This window comes from Arachis stenosperma, chromosome 4, assembly GCF_014773155.1.
Source record: "Arachis stenosperma cultivar V10309 chromosome 4, arast.V10309.gnm1.PFL2, whole genome shotgun sequence".
NCBI classification, from domain to species: domain Eukaryota; kingdom Viridiplantae; phylum Streptophyta; class Magnoliopsida; order Fabales; family Fabaceae; genus Arachis; species Arachis stenosperma.
Genome location: NC_080380.1, coordinates 89,391,462 through 89,411,596, shown reverse-complemented (window position 1 = coordinate 89,411,596; position 20,135 = coordinate 89,391,462). Strand labels below are relative to the sequence as shown.

Sequence of the window (20,135 nt, the reverse complement as noted above, 5' to 3'; positions counted from 1 at the left end):
AGAGCCGTTTTCTTCAATGGTGGGTGAGGAGCAAAATTTGAAATGAAGATGAAAGAGACCAAAAAGGAAGAAATGAGAATGGGGCTGCTGACTAAGTTAAGTAAAGGAGAAGAGAGATAAGTCGAGTTAAGCCCCACTTTGGTCCCTGAAATTGGCGAGTTGCACTGAATTAGTCCTTGAGATCTCAATTGCACTAAATTAGTCCTCCAGATTCGAAAAAATGCACCACGTTAGTCCTTCTTCCAATTTCCGTCACCAGAGCACTGACGCCGTCAGTGACGTGGCCAGTTCTTGCCACGCTGGACCCAGCAACGATTAGATGACATGGCAATAAATTTGATTAGCTCCAATTTAGTCCTTGTCCCCTTTTATAACCAAGATTTCTGCCCTAACTTCTTCCTCTTCTTCTTCTACCCACTTTTCCTGGTTCTTCGTCTTCTTCCTCACTGTGTAGCTTTTTGGGTTTAGGATCATGAGTGCAAGTAGGAGCCAGAGTTTCCGGCAGTCAAACAGAAGGATCTCCAGAGGAACCAATAAAGCATCGAGTGTTCCAGAGTAGTGTGGGTGTGGCTGCTGCCCTGTTCTCCGGTGGTCCACAACAGAGGCTAACCCTAACAAAGTCTCAACTAATAAGAATTATACATAAATAGATATGTAATAAAAGCATTAAATTTTTATGAATAACTACAAAGTGATTTCTATCTAATCCTTGAAGAAATTGCCAAAAGAAATTACCAATAATCCATGAACTAGATAGATTTCATTATCACAGGAAATGGTGGATGATGGAAATTGAAAATACGTGGTATCCATGAGAAAGATGTCCACCATGAGAAAGATCAAGTGCCATGATTCTATTATGAGGTTTTAGCAATGCAGTATAAACTTAAAAATTTGAAGGAGACCCAAATAGAGGCTGAACGTTCACTGCAGTTTATGGGTAATAACATATGAGAAAAATTGACACCTAAATATTTTAAAAGAATCTACTGAATATGAAGAAATCATGAGCATTCATTTTGAAATTTAACTAGCAAAAAGTCTACAAGAGAATTCAACCTAAATGCTACTTCTGAATTCTGAACAAAAACTCGTGTGCCTCAAGTGGTAGAAGAAGAAAGAGGAAAAAAATAAAAAAAAAGGTAATCACAATGAATAGATCATGTCCACCTGCAAGCTTAGAACAATTAAAACAACAGGCCAATGACCAACAAGATGAAATAATGTGCAATCAACAAAACCAAATAAAAGGGTATACCCAATATAGTTATTGTGTAGTTACCTCCCCATTTAGCTGGATCCAACCTAAATGCCTCGAAGGCACGTTTCTGACATAGTCTTTCTGCCTAGAACCACAACCATAATCTATTCAAGAGTAGAGAAGCTTACTTATTCATCACAAAAACAAAAAAAATAATCACATTAACACAGGTCTTGTTTCAAAAGTGGCAATCTTGATGAAAATCAAGTTGAATTGCTTAACAACATCAAAGAACAAGTAACTATGTATGTGATTATTTATATTCAACCCATAAAATTGCACAATTTCTAATTATAATGCCTAATGAGAATAGAATTTAAGATAAATGTTGGCTAAACATAAGAATTAAACAAAACAATTTCACATTAGCATTTCATCGAACATATGGCATGCATAATATGCAAACAGGGATTTTGAGCTCAATTGAAGTAGCTATCAACCCAGAAAAATAGCCAGCAAACACTTGCAATCCAACAAACATTAATTAACTAATCTAGACATAACAAGAAAGGCAACAATTTTTTAATTGGACTAGAAGTAGGAGTCCAATAATAAAATCCAAAATGCTAGCCCCTGTATATTATTGTGTTTGTTGAATTATCGAGAGGTGAACGAACACAAAGAAGAAAAATGAGTGACATACTCATTTCCACCATAATATCTTGCACCAGGATATCTTTCGTTGTACTTGTTAGTCATGACTGAGCCAACAGCTTGCATTACAGAGACTGAAGTAAAATTTTCTGACGGTATCAATTCAAGCCCCTTCACCCCCAAAAAAGTGATATTCAGATAAGTCATTCTAATAAGTACAAGCTACTGAAAAAAGAAAAAAAATGAGTTCCAATCCTTATGTAATGTTCTCCCTAGGTGCGGTAATTTTGAACAGAACCACGATTAAAACAAAAATAAGTTTGTTGTTCCATGGTCTCTACAATCACATTGCACGCAACAATTGTAGCTGCATAAATGAAGAGTCTCATGACCAATAACATGTATGTAAATAAATTACCTTCCATTGCCTAGTTTTTTCGAACTCAATTATATCAGCAATCTAAGGATCAACAACCTCAAGTAGGGCATTCAATTGCTTTGGCACTAAAAATCCCAACAATTTGAAATCAAAACCATCACACTACAATCACAATTAACCTTCTTTTTTTCCTATAGTAGAGATGAATCTTACTGTAACTCATGGTCTCTCTTTGTCGTAGACAGCTTCATCAGGATTTGTTGGTTCTGTAATGTTGGGTGGTGAAGTATTATCAGTCAGGGCAGTGGGCTTATTGCCTTCGATGGGTGCTGATTCTTCCACCATTTGAACAGAGCATAAAAAGAAACCCCTAAACACAGTCCCACAAAATATCAAAACAAAATTCTAACACAAAATCAGCTTTAAAACTTGTGAATTGACAATATACAAAACACTTAACCATAATTAACACACATCACAGCATTCCATTAAATTTGAAAAAAAATTTTCATCCTCACTAACCTCAGTGACGACACAGAAGATCCCTGTAGTGGCAAACGTACTCTTCCGACAACTGCATCGCAAACGTCGTGTCCCAATGGTCTCGAGAAACCCTATTGCAGCCACCTGTTGCTACTTTGGGTCACTCATGGAAGAGAAACCTTTTTTCTCTGCACTGATAGAGGAATAGAAGACGAAGAGTAGAAACAAAAAAGGGTGCCTAACGTTTTATTTCTCATCACATACAAACGACGTCGTTTAAAGGGGTGTTTAGCGCCAAATTAGAAACCACCTCGTCTCATTCTGTCCAGCATGGCAAGAACTGGCCACGTCACTGACAGCGTCAGTGCTCCGGTGACGGAAATTGGAAGAAGGACTAACGTGGTGCATTTTTTCGAATATGGAAGACTAATTTAGTGCAATTGGGATCTCGAGGACTAATTCAGTGCAACTCGCCAATCTCAAGGACCAAAGTGGGGCTTAACTCGAGGCAAGTCACGTGTCGTTAATGCATAGCAAAACGTCATAGTTAATGGCATTGCCGTTTTGCTACGTGTCAGACGACGCTCCTACAACAGCGTCAAACACGTCAGTGGACTCATTTTTAGTACAAACTTACCTAATAGGCCAATATTTAAAAAATTTTTTGAAAGACTGTTCTTATAATAATTTTATCTTATTTTCACTTTTTCTTTTAATGTTAAAAGAACAGGCCACGCCTTTTAAAAACTTGACAATAAGGCTGCGTTTGTTTACAGAGACAGGACACTGAGACACGGACACAGAGACACAAAATCATGTTTGACAGAGGAGACATGGACAGAGACAATGTGTCCAGAGACACTAAATTAGTGTACTTTGTGTCCATTGATAAACCACTATTTTATGGTTTATCTTGTGTTTAATTGAGTGGTTCTATCAAGTCTTTACCCACTTATTCATATGAACTGCATGATTTTACAATCCCTTCCTAAGATTGTTCTATGGTTGAAAACTTGCTACCTAAAGATCTTTAATTTGTGTATTTCAATTCTCCTTATTACCATTCGATGCTGTAATTCATGTGTTAAGTGTTTCAAGCTTTACAGGACAGGAATGGCTTAGAGAATGGAGAGGAAGCTTACAAAAATGAAAGGAACACTAGAAACTAAGGAGATAACCAGCGAGCATCGACGCGCGCCCGTGGCTCACGCGAGCGCGCGAAATGAAGAAAATCACAGCAACGCGTGCGCGTGCTTGACGCGTACGCGCGGATTGGAGTCTGCACAAATAACGCGCACGCATGGACAACGCGTACGCGCGACAAGGAAAATCGCTGAATGATGCGCACGCGTGACCGACGCGTACGCGTGACCTGCGCGATCTGCAGAAATAACAGTAAATGCTGGGGGCAATTTTGGGGCGCGTTTTGACCCAGTTTTTGGCTCAGAAACACAGAATAAAGCCAGGGAACATACAGAGACTCAAAACAACATCAACACATTCTCATTAGGATAGTTTTAGGATTTTTGATCTGAATCTAGAGAGGAACTACTCTTCCTCTAGGTTCTCTTTACATTCATAGTATATTCCTTTTTGCTTTGGATATTGAAGAGTCATCACCTCCGTTGAAGACACTATTCTAGTTTGTTTCCTTACTTGCTCTTTTATTTATTCCATATTCCTAATTCTTGTTTAAAGTGATAATTGGATTATTTTCATGGATTGTTGATACAGAGGATTACTTTTATTTTTAATTAAATTTCAATCTCTATTTTATTTAATTTATTATGTTTTCTTCTTATATTTTTATGAGTATTATATTCATGTCAATGGAGTAGATTCTCTACTTGACATGGGGGTTGATTAAGAGGAGACACTTGAGTTGGAAGGCTTAAGTGAAGATTAAACTGGAAGTTGTTGGCTAGTTCTGTATTTACTAACGCTAGACCTTCCCAAGGGAGAGGACTAGGATTTGTGAATAAGAGTTAGCTCAATCACTTGACTTTCCCTTATTTAGTGAGGGTCAACTAAGTAATAACAACAACCTTTTTTAATATTACACCTAAGAGGTCCCAACAAGGATAGAACTTCCAATTGATTATTCCCCCAGTCTAGGACTTTTATTTAGAATATTAATAATCATTCTTAGTTTTATTTTACAACTAGTTCATTGCTCATTATTCAACTCAACTTTCTTGAAAACCCCTGATTAATAAATTAGTTCGGAGACGACATGAGACTCATACTCCCAGTATTTTTATTTCTAAATTTCCTGACAACTCTTTTAAATGGATACACGGAATCTTCATTGGTTAAGAGCTATACTTGCAACGCTATTTTCTCTATAAACTTTTAATCGGTGATTTTTCCGCCACGTGAATTTTTAGCGCTGTTGCCAGGGAGTTGCAACAATGTGCTAATTTATTGATTGGATTTTTTTATTTTATTTGCACTTTATTTTATTTTATTACCATGAGTTGTATGTTTCTTTCATTAAATGATGTGTTCGTTACCTGATCCGAGCCTACCCGTATTTGATCTTGAAATTGAAAGAACTATCTCACGTATAAGGCGGGCTCGGCGTCGGTTAGTCCTTTCTGAGGACGAATCTGAAATGTCATTTAAGGAAGAAACAGGCTCTCCTTCTACTGATTCTGTTGATTTGAACACAGAGGACATGGCAACTGCCAGGAGGATTACTCTTCAGGAGGCAGAAGCTTCAAATTTTACATTACCACCTTTCCAAGCGCGTAATCTAAATCTGGGTGTAGATATTGAACTGAAAACTGTACTAATTAATCTATTGCTGAAGTTTCACGGCTTACCTGCTCAAGAGCCTCTCAAGAACCTCAGAGATTTTCAGACAGCGTGTTTGACTGTTAGGCGTAACGGTGCATCTGAGACTTCTATTCTGCTAGCCGCTTTCCCATTTTCTCTTTAGGAAAAGGCGAGAGAGTAGTACTACACTCAACCTGATGCAATTGTTACTAACTGGGATACGCTCAGGAGGGAGGGACAACTATAAGAGAGGAGGCAAAGATAACAATGGAAATAAGAGGTGGAATAATAACAACAGATAGCAGAGTCAGAATCAGCCTTACAGAGTACCTCACCAAAGGCAGTCCCAAGCACCACAGAACAACCAACAGCAGACCCCTCATATTACTTACCCCTTTTCCTCTTCTAATGACGAGTTGTAACACTCTATTGATCAAAGGCAGAAGACCATGGAGAACAACCTCACTTCTACCTTAAACGGTCTGAATTCTACCTTGCAAGCTCTTATCTCACAGATTGGATCACTAAATAACTCCAACAACCAACCTTCAAACTCTAGTGGAATTCCCTCTCAACCTTTACCCAACCCCAAGGGAGGTATCATGCCATCACTTTGAGGTCCGGAACCACATTGTATGAGAGGAATCTGAAGGAGCCAAGCTCACTAGAACACGCCCCAATGGAGGACATGGTTAAAGTAGAGGAAGTTGAAGAAGAAGATGAAATGCAAGACTTGGTTGAAGAAGAAATACCTCACTCTAGGAATGAAGCACCAAAGGAAGCAGAAGCTGTAAATGGCGCCATTCCTATCCCATTTCCACACCTTGCACGGAAGTCCAAAAAGCATATGGAACTTGATCCCAAAATGGTAGAAATTTTCAAAAAGGTTGAGGTAACTGTTCCCCTTTTTTATGTTATTCAACAAGTACCTAAATATGCAAAGTTTCTGAAAGATTTATGCATACACAAAGATAAAATTAATGAATTAGAAACTATTCCTTTAGGTAGTTCTATATCTGCTTTAATGGAAGGTATACCTGAAAAATGTAGTGATCCAGGTCCATGCATGGTTAACTGTACCATTGGAGGTATATTATTTTCTGACTGCATGTGTGATTTAGGAGCATGTGTTAGTATAATGCAATTGTCTATATATGATGCTTTGAGGCTCCCTCCCTTAAAAAGGTCGGCAGCTCATTTTGTGTTAGCAGATAAAAGCATTATTACAGTAGTTGGAATTGCTGAAGATGTATTAGTGAGCATTAAGGGGCTCACATTTTCCATCGACTTCTATATCCTGGAAATGCCCCCTAATGACTCAGGAAGACCGTCATCAATCCTGCTTGGAAGACCATTCCTGAAGACTTTGAAGTTCAAGCTGGATGCATTCTTAGGAACTTATTTCTTTGAGATAGATGGCAGAACAGTGAGTTTCAGTTTGAATGAAGCTATGAAGCACCCTCCGGAAGACCATTCTGTCTTCCAGTGTGACATCATTGAGGAAATTGTAGCTGAAGTTTACCAAGAAGAAGTAGAAGAGAAACACTTGGAGCAAGGTCCAAGTGTGGTGACACCCTCTGAACATAATGAGGATACTGTGCCATTGTCAATAACCCCGGATGATCCAGAGCCTAGCCATGAGCAGAGATCAGAATTCAAGCCCCTCCCCCCACACCTCAAGTATGCTTACCTTGAGGATAATAAGAAGTTCCCAGTTATCATTGCAAGGGAATTCACTTCCCAACAGGAGGAGCAGCTGCTCAGTGTACTGAGACAACACAAGAAAGAAATTGGGTGGAGCTTGGCGGATATAGTAGGCATTAGCCCTTAAGTTTGTGAGCACAGAATATTCTTAGAAGAGGGATCAAAGCCTGTCTATCAACCCCAGAGAAGATTGAATCCCACCATCTTAGAAGTTATCAAGAAAGAAGTGACCAGGCTACTTGAAGCAGATATTATCTACCCCATCTCAGATAGTGAATGGGTCAGTCCAGTCCAAGTGGTGCCCAAGAAGTTTGGAGTCACAACCGTAAAAAATGAGCATAAAGAGCTCTTGATAACTAGAGTGCAGAATTCATGGAGAGTTTGTATTGATTACAAGCGTCTCAACCAAGCCACTCGTAAGGATCACTATCCCCTGCCATTCATTGATCAAATTCTTGATCGCCTGTCAGGTAAATCCCATTACTGCTTTTTAGATGGTTACACAGGCTATTTTCAAATTCACATAGCTCCTGAGGATCAGGAAAGACTACTTTTACATGTCCATTTGGGACTTACACTTACAAGAGAATGCCCTTTGGCTTATGCAATACACCAGCTACTTTCCAAAGGTGCATGATGAGTCTTTTTTCTGATCTCATTGAGAGCTGTATGGAGGTTTTTATGGATGATTTTAGCGTATATGGTGATTCCTTTAGCCTTTGCTTGGATAATTTAGACAAAGTATTAGACAGGTGTGTTAGTTCAAACCTTGTATTGAATTTTGAAAAGTGTCATTTTATGGTGAAATAAGGAATTGTTCTAGGACATGTTGTCTCTCATACTGGTATTTCTGTAGACCCAGCAAAGGTAGATGTCATTTCTAGTTTGCCTTACCCCACTTCTGTGAGGGAAGTCTGTTCGTTCCTTGGCCATGCAGGTTTCTACAGGAGATTCATTAAGGACTTTAGTAAGGCAGCATTACCTTTATCCAGACTACTGCAGAAAGATATTGACTTTGAGTTAAGTGAGGATTGCATGCAAGCATTTGATAAGCTGAAGATCACCCTGACTCAAGCTCTAATTGTGAGAGGATCAAACTGGAGCCAGCATTTTGAGATTATGTGTGATGCCTCCAACCATGCAGTAGGAGCGGCACTGGCTCAGCGCGATGGTAAGGATCTTTTCGTAATAGCTTATGCGTCTAAGACCTTAGACGCTGCTCAGTCTAATTACACTACTACTGAAAAGGAGCTTCTTGCTATTATTTTAGCTCTGGATAAATTCCGAGCCTACTTACTTGGTACTAAGGTAGTAGTGTACTCGGACCATGCAGATCTAAAATATTTATTAGCTAAAAAAGAGTCCAAACCAAGGTTGATACGTTGGATACTGTTTCTGCAAGAATTTGACTTAGAAATTAAGGATAGGAGTGGTAACCAGAATTTAGTGGCAGACCACTTGAGTCGCCTTGAGCACATTAAGGATGACTCCACTCATATCAATGATGCTTTTCCATTTGATAGCTTGCATTCAGTATCTGAAGTAGCTCCTTGGTATGCACTCGTAGCTAATTATCTAGTTAGCCATACTTTCCTTCCCAATTTTACTAAGCATCAAAGAGACAAGCTGAAAAGCGAGTCCAAATATTATATATGGGATGATCCATATTTATAGAGGTGTGGTGCTGACCAGGTAATTAGAAAATGTGTACCCCAATCAGAATTTCAGTCCATTTTAGAGGCTTGCCACTCTTTTGAGAGTGGAAGACATTTTGACCCTCAACGAACAGCTAGAAAAATTTTAGATTGTGGATTCTGGTGGCCTACTCTTTTTAAAGACGCCACAACCTTTTGTAAATCTTGTTCCCCATGCCAAAGGTTTGGTAATATATCCAAGAGGGATGAGATGCCTGAACAGATTATGCTTTTCTGTAAAATTTTTTATGTTTGGGGCATTGACTTCATGGGTCCATTTCCAAACTCTAGTGGTTACCTTTATATACTGTTAGCTGTAGATTATGTTTCTAAATGGGTGGAAGCAATTTCTGCCCGTACTAATGACGCTAACACTGTTGTTTCCTTTGTTAGAAATCATATTATCTATCACATTGGATCACCACGAGCCATCATGAGCGATCAAGGCACTCACTTTTGTAACAGGAGACTCATAGGATTACTGATGAGCGGATAATTTGTACGCTTTTTGGCATTGTTTTTAGTATGTTTTTAGTAGATTTAGTTAGTTTTTATTATATTTTTATTAGTTTTTAGTTAAAATTCATTTTTCTGGACTTTACTATGAGTTTGTGTGTTTTTCTGTGATTTCAGGTATTTTTTGGCTGAAATTGAGGGATCTGAGCAAAAATCTGATTCAGAGACTAAAAGGACTGCAGATGTTGTTGGATTCTGACCTCCCTGCACTCGAAGTGAATTTTCTGGAGCTACAGAAACCCAATTGGCGCGCTCTCAACGGCGTTGGAAAGTAGACATCCTGGGCTTTCTAGCAATGTATAATAATCCATACTTTGCCCGAGATTTGATGGCCCAAACCGGCGTTCCAAATCAGCTCAAGAATGCCCGGCGTTAAACGCCGGAACTAGCACAAGAATGGGAGTTAAACGCCCAAACTGGCACAAAAGCTGGTGTTTAACTCCAAGAAGAGTCTCTACACGAAAATGCTTCAATGCTCAGCCCAAATACACACCAAGTGGGCCCGGAAGTGGATTTTTATGTCATTTACTCATCTTTGTAATTCTTAAGCTACTAGTTCCCTATAAGTAGGACCTTTTGCTATTGTATTTGATATCTGGGTAGCTATCTTTGAGTAGTTTTATGCTATCTTAGATGATTGGGGGCTGGCCTCACGGCCATGCCTAGACCTTGTTCTTATGTATTTTCAACGGTGGAGTTTCTACACACCATAGATTAAGGTGTGGAGCTCTGCTGTACCTCGAGTATTAATGCAATTACTATTGTTCTTCTATTCAATTCAGCTTGTTCTTGTTCCAAGATATCACTTGTTCTTCAACTTGATGAATGTGATGATCCGTGACACTCATCATCATTCTCACCTATGAACGTGTGACTGACAACCACCTCCGTTCTACCTTAGATTGGGTGGATATCTCTTGGATTTCCTTAACCGGAATCTTCGTGGTATAAGCTAGAATTGATGGCGGCATTCAAGAGAATCCGGAAGGTCTAAACCTTATCTGTGGTATTCTGAGTAGGATTCAATGATTGAATGACTGTGACAAGCTTCAAACTCGCGATTGTGGGGCGTTAGTGACAGACGCAAAAGAATCACTGGATTCTATTCCGACATGATCGAGAACCGACAGCTGGATAGCCGTGCCGTGACAGGGTGCGTTGAACATTTCCACTGAGAGGACGGGACTGTAGCCATTGACAACGGTGATGCCCAACATACAGCTTGCCATGGAAAGGAGTAAGAAGGATTGGATGAAGACAGTAGGAAAGCAGAGAGACGGATGGGACAAAGCATCTTCATACGCTTATCTGAAATTCTCACCAATGAATTGCATAAGTATCTCTATCCTTTATCTTTATGTTTTACTCATATATCATCCATAACCATTTGAATATGCCTGACTGAGATTTACGAGATGACCATAGCTTGCTTCATACCAACAATCTCCGTGGGATTGACCCTTACTCGCGTAAGGTTTATTACTTGGACGACCCAGTGCACTTGCTGGTTAGTTGTGCGAAGTTGTGTTTATACCATGGTATTGAGCACCAAGTCTTTGGGGCCATTACTAGGGATTATTTGAGTTGTGAAAAGTAGTGATCACAATTTCGTGCACCAATTACTGAAGAAGCATGGGATTGTTCACAAAGTAGTAACAGCTTATCATCCCTAGACCAATGGGCAAGCAGAGGTATCTAATAGAGAGATTAAACACATTTTGGAGAAGATAGTAAAGCCTCATAGGAAGGACTGGAGTTCCAGGTTACAAGATGCGCTCTGGGCATATCAAACAGCGTATAAGACACCCATTGGGATGATACCCTTCCGCTTAGTGTACGGTAAGGCTTGCCACCTCCTAGTAGAAGTGGAACACAAGGCTTTCTGGGCTGTAAAGGACTGCAACATGAATTATAAGGAAGCTGGTACTGAAAGGAAGCTGCAACTAGCAGAATTAAAGAACCTTCGCCTAGAGGCATATGACAACTCCAAGCGATACAAGGAAAAGATGAAGGCCGTCCATGACAAGCACATAAAAAGGAGAGAATTCAGACCAGAGGAGTTAGTTCTTCTTTACAACTCCAGGCTGAGGCTTATGCCAGGCAAATTGAGATCAAGATGGAAAGGCCCCTACAGAGTAGAAAATGAAGGATCACAAGGAGCTAGAGGTCAATGGACACCACCTAAAGCTTTATCATGGTGAGAAGATGAAGGATCACAAGGAGCTAGAGGTCTTCCTCCTAGATGACCCACCAACAGAAGCAGAATGAGCCTAAAGACCGTCCAACTTACGGACGTAAAAGCAAAGTGCTAGGTGGGAGACAACCCACCATGGTATGATCGTTCCATTTTAGTCTTAGTTTTATTTTTTCATTTTCTACTTTATTTTTTTCTTAATGACTCTTCTCATAACCTGTGCACTTAGTCTGCATCTGCATTCGCATTCTGCATAATAAAAAAAGGGGGCATGGGGGAAGCACGCGACACGGAAGCATCGCTGACGCGTCCGCGTCATAGGTGCATGAGTGAAAAAAGGAAATTGAACAGAAAGTCACGCGGGAGCTTGGCTGGAGGCGTGCCATAGGCACAAACATGCCCACGCGAACGCATCCCTGACGCGTCCGCGTCACTTGCAATATCCGCCTTCCACGCATCCGCGTCACTCACGCGCATGCGTGACCCTGCGATATCGACGTAAATAAGTGTCTGGCAGAACGTTATGATGGAATGGGGCTGGAGTTATGCTGGAAGTACAAATCCCATCACGCAAATGCGTGCCTCACGCATCCGCATCATTATTCAAATAGAGCCCATTCACGCATGCGCCTCATCCACGCGCACACGTCACCTTAAATTTTGGCAATGTTCGTATGAAACCGAGACTTGTGCCCGCGCAATGCTGCTTTCGCGCCAATAGCACAAATCAGGTCACGCGTACGCGTGACCCACGCATCCGCGTCACCTGAAATTATCACAAACCACGCGACCGCATGGCCCATGCGTCCGCGTCACGTGCGACGCACATCTTATCCAAATCAGCGCCATATATCTTATCTTTTTCTTTCCCAATCCTAATTTCTCTTATCCCTTCTTATTTCTTTCTTCTCCCTTCTTCCTTCTTTATTCTTTCTCACTTTTTACTCTCTCCTTCCTTACTTTTCACATCCATTATCAAGGTTCTTTGCTTTTCCATTATTCTTTTTCTCTTTATTTATGTTTTCTTCTTCCTTTTTCTCTTTCTTTTTCATTATCTAAGTTTTCTTTTTCTTTCTTTTTTTTTATATTCTTTTGATTGGTGTTAGATATTTAATTGGGTGATTATTTTCTTCTATATTTTGCTTGTGAGTATATTAAGGAATAGCTTGACAATTAATATTACTCCTTAAAAGGGTTGCTTGCATGTTCAATTTAAATGCTTTCAATAACACTAGTGTGTTCCCCACGCTTCGCGTGGGTTGTCCTATAATCTTGCTACATTATTTAGGTAGATATTCAATGTAATATACACATAAAAATTTATATATAAATAATAAAATTTTTTTTTTAAGAGTTATTTTTAAATAATGTATATTTTACATATTATTTTTTTTTAGGTTTTCTTAAGTTATTAATTGGTATTTTTTAATATTTATGTAAAATCATTATACACAAAAATTTGTATATGAAAAATAGATTGATTAATATTTATTTATGTCTTAAGTAAATATTTAATCTTTAACATAAAATTACTCATTTTCAAATTTTAAGTTTTTAAAATTATCTAATCTTATCCTGTTAAATCAAATTTATTTTTTACATTTCAAAATATATTATATTTTTGAAAATTTTATCTAATATCATAAATTACAATTATGATAATTTTTTAAAATTTTAATTATAATCAATAAATTTAACGTAGAAATTCATATATTAAATATTTTGCGGTGTTATGTTGAACATAAACAATTATTAGTGTTGGTTGTTTTATCTATTTAATATTATAAGATAATTTATTTTATTTAGTTATTCTTTTGGCACTTAGAAGTTAGAACACAAATATTTTTATAATAGAAATTTGTGGATATTTGCAGAAAAATAATCTTCTTAATATGCTAGTCGTTTTTAGTGTAAAATCCGCACTACGTACAGGCTAAATGTTGAATTTATTAATGTTTATTCATTGATATTAATAATTGTTATTTTTAATTTGGAAAAGCCCTCATATATAAAAATCTATTATACAATATATAAGACTATTTCATTTTTTATTTATAGAGGCCAAAATAATTTTATTGTTTTTCTAGCTGGTATTAGAAAATTTTACTTAAATATAAAAGTTATTATATTTATATATTTAAATAAATGTTACACTCTATTACTTTTATAGAATCCAAAAAATTAAAATTTTAATAAAAATAATTTATATTATAATTAGACAAATAACGTTTACTAATTAAGTAACATTTAGTTATATTATTAGATCCTAGTATATAGTCTGTGATAGAGTAAGTCATATACTTAATCTACTTTATTGTATTTATATATAGTTTATTTATAAAAAGATTGGTATATATTTATTGAAAGGATTAATTTATTTATTATACAAAAAGATTAAGTGATTAATCTCTTTTGTTATGTTGATGTTTAATTCGATTAAAAATGATTATCTTTAACCATTATGTAAATGTGAAATTAACTATTTAATGTCAAAATGTTAATTTAATGTCAAAATTAGTTAGTAAATATTGAATTAAAAACTTTTTATATACGATAAAATAGTACACATTGATTAATACTAATAGTTATTATTTTTATTTTAAAAAATATTTTATACATAAAAACTTATTATATAAGATAAAATACTAATTCATTTTCTACATTTGACAGTACAGATAATCTTTTTTAAGTCCATTATTATTTTATATTAGGAGATTTCACTTATATGTAAAAAAACTATTATGTATGTGTATTTAAATAAAACTTATAACACTATATTATTGTTATGCATCAAAAAATATAAAATAACTAATACAAATGATTTTTATTGTAATCACATAAGTAATGCTCAATAACTATGTTATCGAATTTCTCGCAATTTGCACGTAAGTTTTCACCATGTATTGTCCTTTAACAACGTTAATGTATTTATATAGGACATTCAGTAGGTAAGAAATTTTCGAATAATATTCCTGGACAGAATTACCTGAAATCTATTAAATTCAAACTAAGTAAAAGAATTTTTCCAAATAATAAGCACCAAATGCATAGCCTTTAAAACAATGCACGAAGATGAGGAAAACATTAAAAATTGAGAGAGAAAAATTACCTAATAAATTATTACTATTTAAAAAAGTGAGAGTGAAAATAAAACAAATAAATTTGTAGCAGTGAAACTTTTCAATTGCAAAAACTTACACAAAATAGTTTGCCTTTTTATCTGGGATGATTTTGAGAGTGAAAATAAAACAAACAAATAAGAAAAAAAGACAAAGCACAATCTAGAAACAAATCTAAATTAAGCATTGGCCAAAAATCAACAATAGAAAAGGATCACAGTATCATGCTCACACATTATCTCAACATAAAACTCACAAAAATCCATTTATATCAATATGTAGCAGTTTGCAACAAAGACAAAGACAGAAATATTTTAATTTTATGGTAAAAAATGTCGGAAAAAAAAAGCAATAAGAAACTGGTCTTACAAACAACTATAGATTAGATATTTGTTCATGATAAAAAATAACAAAGAAATATTTTAATTTTAAACTTTGATATATTTTTAAATTCAAGTGCATCCTTAATCCTTGATTCGAGGATCATTGACAATTGAACATGAAATCCATGTCTTAATCTCTGATCCATTTTTATTTCATTTTTCCAATTCCATCACCATTTGCTCCAAATCTCACATCTTTTCAAATAACAAATACAACTAATATTAAAAAGACATATACAAATATTTTTTTAATGCACATACTTAAAGCATTGATAACAGTTAAAAAGACAAATATCAACAGTAAATAAAATTTTCTAAGTCCTTGACCTTTGCTGTGGCAGCAATCAATCTGGCATGAATCTGCTACTGCTAACTCTCCAAATCATCACCTACAGTAAACAAAAGAACATATTTCTCAGTCTTTGGAAAGTATTGCAGTTCCAAAGAAAATCATAATTCATTAATTACTCAAAATTCATTGTCAAACAAACAACACAATGCAACAACATCTTCATCCACCTAAGAATGAAAACTAATACAACTATTCTCAGTTTCAACAAAAATAAAATTTACAATAGCCAGTGTGACAAATCAAAGAAAAAAAATAGTGGAAGAAAAAAAAATAATTAACATAATTATTCCTCAGTTACTCTTCATTGATATAGACAAACAACATAATGCAACAACAAAATCCAAATACTTATGAAAGCTAACAGCGCACTAATAAAGAAGGGTGTTAAGGGCAACATAAAAGCTACTGCTTCATTATTTTGTACATTCTCAAGCAGAAAATTAATGCTTATATTAATCCTTTTGGAGAGAAGTTAGAAAGGACAACACAAATAAAAAACTTAATAAATAAAAAAAATAACGTAAGAATATCAAAGGTTAAAAAGTATTGGAGATAAAATAATAATAATAATAAAAACACCTTTTGCTTCCCATGAGTTGGCGCTTTACAGCAAAGTAGAATCAACTCAAGATATCTGTAAGAATTGCAGCCACCATTTCCATAAGCCATTCAGTATCTTCCTATGCTTTCTCCATTAATCCATATCTGGCACTTCCCTATGCTTTCCATGTCCAAAGCCAATGGATCATTCCCATCCGGTGCATTGGAATAAACCTTGAACTGTATGTTTAATTATTTATCATTGTATTGGTAAGCTTATATGTAGTTGCTAAAATTCAAATTCCTAATCCACATTAAAAGAAACTATTGTTACCTTGTGCCATTTCAATTAGCTAGAGAATATAAGTGGTTTTTATGAAATAATGTTATAGTGGGTCCAGTTTGTTAATTTATACACCCATGGCAACTATAGCTAGAGAATATAAACAACTATAGCTAGATATATATACTATATAAAACAGCTCTTGCCATGGCAACCTCCAGGGTGCACCACTATTACATCGCCCACTTCTAGTATCTATAAAGAAACTGCTATAATATAAAGCAATTCGCTTTTGATCACTATCTCTATTTATTTTCTTTGAATTTAAGAAATTATGTAAGAAAAATTATGGCTACAATCATGTAAGAAATTATGACTCTAATTGCAAATATAATATAGAGCAAAAATCTTAAAATATTGTTTATGAATCAGTCTCCAATTGCCCCGTTTTTAAAATATTCAACAAAGTTCACAATATCTACTCTAATAAAGCAAAACTTTGGAATATTTGTTAAATCAATTATGAGGTAGAACAAATCAGTTTAATGCCAAAACACATGCAAGAGTGCTACTCATATCTAAAATTTTAATTTGCATTCACATAATGAACACCCAATTGATTTTTCTTAAAAAAAAATTGCAGCAAAATTTATCGTAAAAATATTGTGATTAGTTCTATGCACTATTTCTTAATAAATGAAGTTTCTCATTATGTAAAATTCAACCAAAAGAGCATATACTATATTAATTTTAGATACTATCTCTTAATGGATAAAGCTTTTTATTTTATCTTTTACCCTTTTTTCTTCTTTTGGATACATTATACCTCGTTTTAGATAACATAGAAAGCAATTTCCTTTCTCCAAATAACCGTTCAAGTGGGCTTCTTGTTCTTGGAAGCTTTAAACAATAGCATAACATAACTCTTTTGTGTATGTTTGCTTTCAATATTAAGGTTTTCATTGCCATATGTGCCTCCTGAATTCTTCCTCTGATTTTCTTAAGTCTCTTTTTCAACTTCCATAAGGTCGACTCACTCTATTTAAAGAATGCAAAAACATTTTTCCAAATTGCTTTTAGTGAAATTAAGAAAAACAGATCTATTGTTTCTTTATCTCTTCTTATTTAAGATTTATAAAAGGAAAAAATGGATGACATTATGACACTTGGGATGAAGTATACAGATAAATTACCTGAGCATCATTGTTGAGATCCACCTCTTCTGCAGTTGCTTGGAAGCTTGGTATATTTTGGAAGACAATTTGCGATGCTTTACTGATATCTTCAGGATTAACCAAGCAAGAGCAGCTCCTTTCTCTTTTTCTCCGTTGTCATTTTCCTGCAACCAATATTCTCAAACAGCTTTATGGAATTGACAAAGTAAGGCATTTCTGTTTTGAAACAGAGAAAGATATAATGACAAATAAGTTAATAGAACACGTATAAGGCAAGGGCGGCACAAAGAAAAAGGATGATTTGAGTATAGTTCATCTCCAATTATATTTTCATCTAAGGATAATCAAGAAATACAATTAGTACTTAAAGGGATTAACAGATTAATGGAATAATTGATTTAAGTCCAAGGATCAACGTGATGCCATGTACATCTTCAAATATGAAAAATGGGTTATGTAATCTTGTACATTTTCTTTAATAACAGTTCATCAGTTAGGAAAAGAAAATATAAACATGCTTTAACTTGTCTACTTCATATTGTACTCAAAGCATGAAAAGTATATATAACTGAAATTGAGACCCAAAAATGGTTTTAATGTTTATCTATTCGATTGAACATATCAAACTCATTTAGCTTTGCAATGACATTTGTCTTTGCCTAGCTTTTCAAATTCGACAGTGTGATTGACACTCTCACATGGACCAACCTATGGATAGAAGAAACTTCTTTTTTTTTTGGTGACTAAGAAACTTCTTATTTAATACAACTATCTAATCTATCAATTATTTGGAAAATGCATCTCTTCTAACTTCAAAGTGTGACTAATTAATCAGTATTATTATAGATTTTTAGTTATTTTTCATAGTACTGTTCTACCCGTTTCTTCTTCCTTCTTTCCCAGTTAAATCCTAATAAAGACAGAGTTAAAAAAGAATCAGAGAATAGATAGAGGAATATTATTAAAATGTGATAGCTGAGATTACCTGCACTAAAATTCCAGTCCCAAGATGATTGAATTTTCCTGGCCGCTTCTGATTCTTTGAGAGAGTGACTTCAAACCACCAAAAGCTTGTTGCTGTGGGCTCCCTCTTTTGTTACATCATTCCATAGGTGTCATTGGCGTGCATAGAAAATTGCTGCCAGCTCCACCATTGCCGACTTCGACATCTCCTAATCTCTCTTCTTCAAGTGCGGCATACCATTGAATTCAATTAGAGTTTTCAACCAATCAAAAAAACAGATTAAAGAGTTTTACCAATTTCATAGAAGCAGGTGAATATAAATTTTAAATTTTACCAAACCTTGTACAACCTAAATTCAATGCGCACATGTAAATGGATGCAATGTAAACTGCAGATCAGGAAAATATCAAGCTAGCCAATATGCATGACATAATGAGTTTGAATCATTTCAAAATCTAGCAACATATCATGCCTTCATTTTTACTAATAATTAACAAACCTGTACGGTATAAAGGGTGTGGCTAAATCATTACGCTTTCCAGCATCATCAAACAAAGCTTGCACCTGAAAGAACCAAATCAAAGATGTTAAAACAATACAGAGGCAACAAAGCATGGACGCACCTCAAAGCATTAGTCATCAGTGGAAGGAGAAAGGTGTGGATTACTACAACTAAAAGAAACACATACATTAAGAAAGCAAAAATAATGGATACACATTTTTGAAAGCTCTTTTGTCGACGACTTCTATATACTATTACAAATGCAAAAAGGATTATTAGCATGGTGCACCAATTATATGCTTATTTATTTGTTTCCAAAAAATCAAAAGTAAAAATAAAAAGAATAGAAACACCAAATTAAGGAACTACATTACCTCATCTTTGAGCATTTGAATTGTTAACAGAACTTGTGCTACTGCAAAAACAAATAGAATAATTTAAGTTAGTTACAACATTATTTATGAAATAAAACTCTTTCAATTTTCCTGGGTTTATATAGAATTTAGGCAAAATTTTCATCCCCAAAATGCTGCTACTCCAGTATTACAGAGTAAGACAAAGGAGAAGAAAAAATTAATTTTCTTTTCAAATCAACTTTTAATTCAAGATTTAATGAAAATGAATATTGATGTTGTGCATGTTTTTCCAAATCAAAGTAGATATTAGAAAAAAAATGTGATTTTACCTTTTAGAAAGAAAAATAAAAACTGATTCAGAGCAGTGGGCAAAGTTGTCTGATTCAGAGAAGTGGGGGTTGGGTCGTCGCTTTTTAACACTTTGCGTGCCCCACTGTCGTGCGTTGTATCACCATCTCTGGCATCGATTCCTCACCGTTGACCAGCAGTTTATTCTTGGCGCTCCAAATTGTGTAAAGAAATGGCAAGATAAAGCCATGTTCGACCTATGGGTATTATGGAGCTGCTCAGTCGGCCAAGTTCATTTTGTCTTTCTCTCTCTTTCTTTCTGTCGTGCTCTCTCTCTCCCCCCTTAACCCTCTCTTCTCTATGACGCCGTTGGAGAAAATCTTCTCCCCTTCCGACGCCACCTACTCCTCTCCACTGAGAACTGCAGTGTCTCATATTGGATGAGAAATGCGGACATAAACATGATAAAAATAAAATATGAAGATAAGACTAAGAGAGAGAGTGAAGCTTTAAAGTAATGTGTTTTGAATTTAAATTTGAATTGATCAGAATTCCCGCTCAATAATTTAA

The 20,135-nt window shown here is 35.6% G+C and overlaps 1 protein-coding gene and 2 long non-coding RNA genes across 3 annotated transcripts; 1 reads left to right on the top strand and 2 right to left on the bottom strand.

Moving 5' to 3' along the window:
* Window positions 1-11,223: 11,223 nt before the first annotated feature.
* Window positions 11,224-11,610, top strand: LOC130975186 (uncharacterized). Its single transcript, XM_057900010.1, has one exon. It carries the CDS (start codon window positions 11,224-11,226, stop codon window positions 11,608-11,610), a length of 387 nt encoding a protein of 128 aa, XP_057755993.1.
* A 3,788-nt stretch (window positions 11,611-15,398) lies between these two features.
* On the bottom strand, window positions 15,399-18,646 carry LOC130973153 (uncharacterized). The gene is made up of 4 exons (XR_009084030.1): window positions 18,441-18,646; window positions 17,474-17,619; window positions 16,037-16,237; window positions 15,399-15,494 (listed from the first exon to the last, which is right to left on the bottom strand). It is a non-coding gene; the product is annotated as an uncharacterized LOC130973153 (long non-coding RNA).
* A 274-nt stretch (window positions 18,647-18,920) lies between these two features.
* Window positions 18,921-19,897, bottom strand: LOC130973167 (uncharacterized). The gene is made up of 3 exons (XR_009084038.1): window positions 19,607-19,897; window positions 19,296-19,336; window positions 18,921-18,983 (listed from the first exon to the last, which is right to left on the bottom strand). It is a non-coding gene; the product is annotated as an uncharacterized LOC130973167 (long non-coding RNA).
* Window positions 19,898-20,135: the final 238 nt, after the last annotated feature.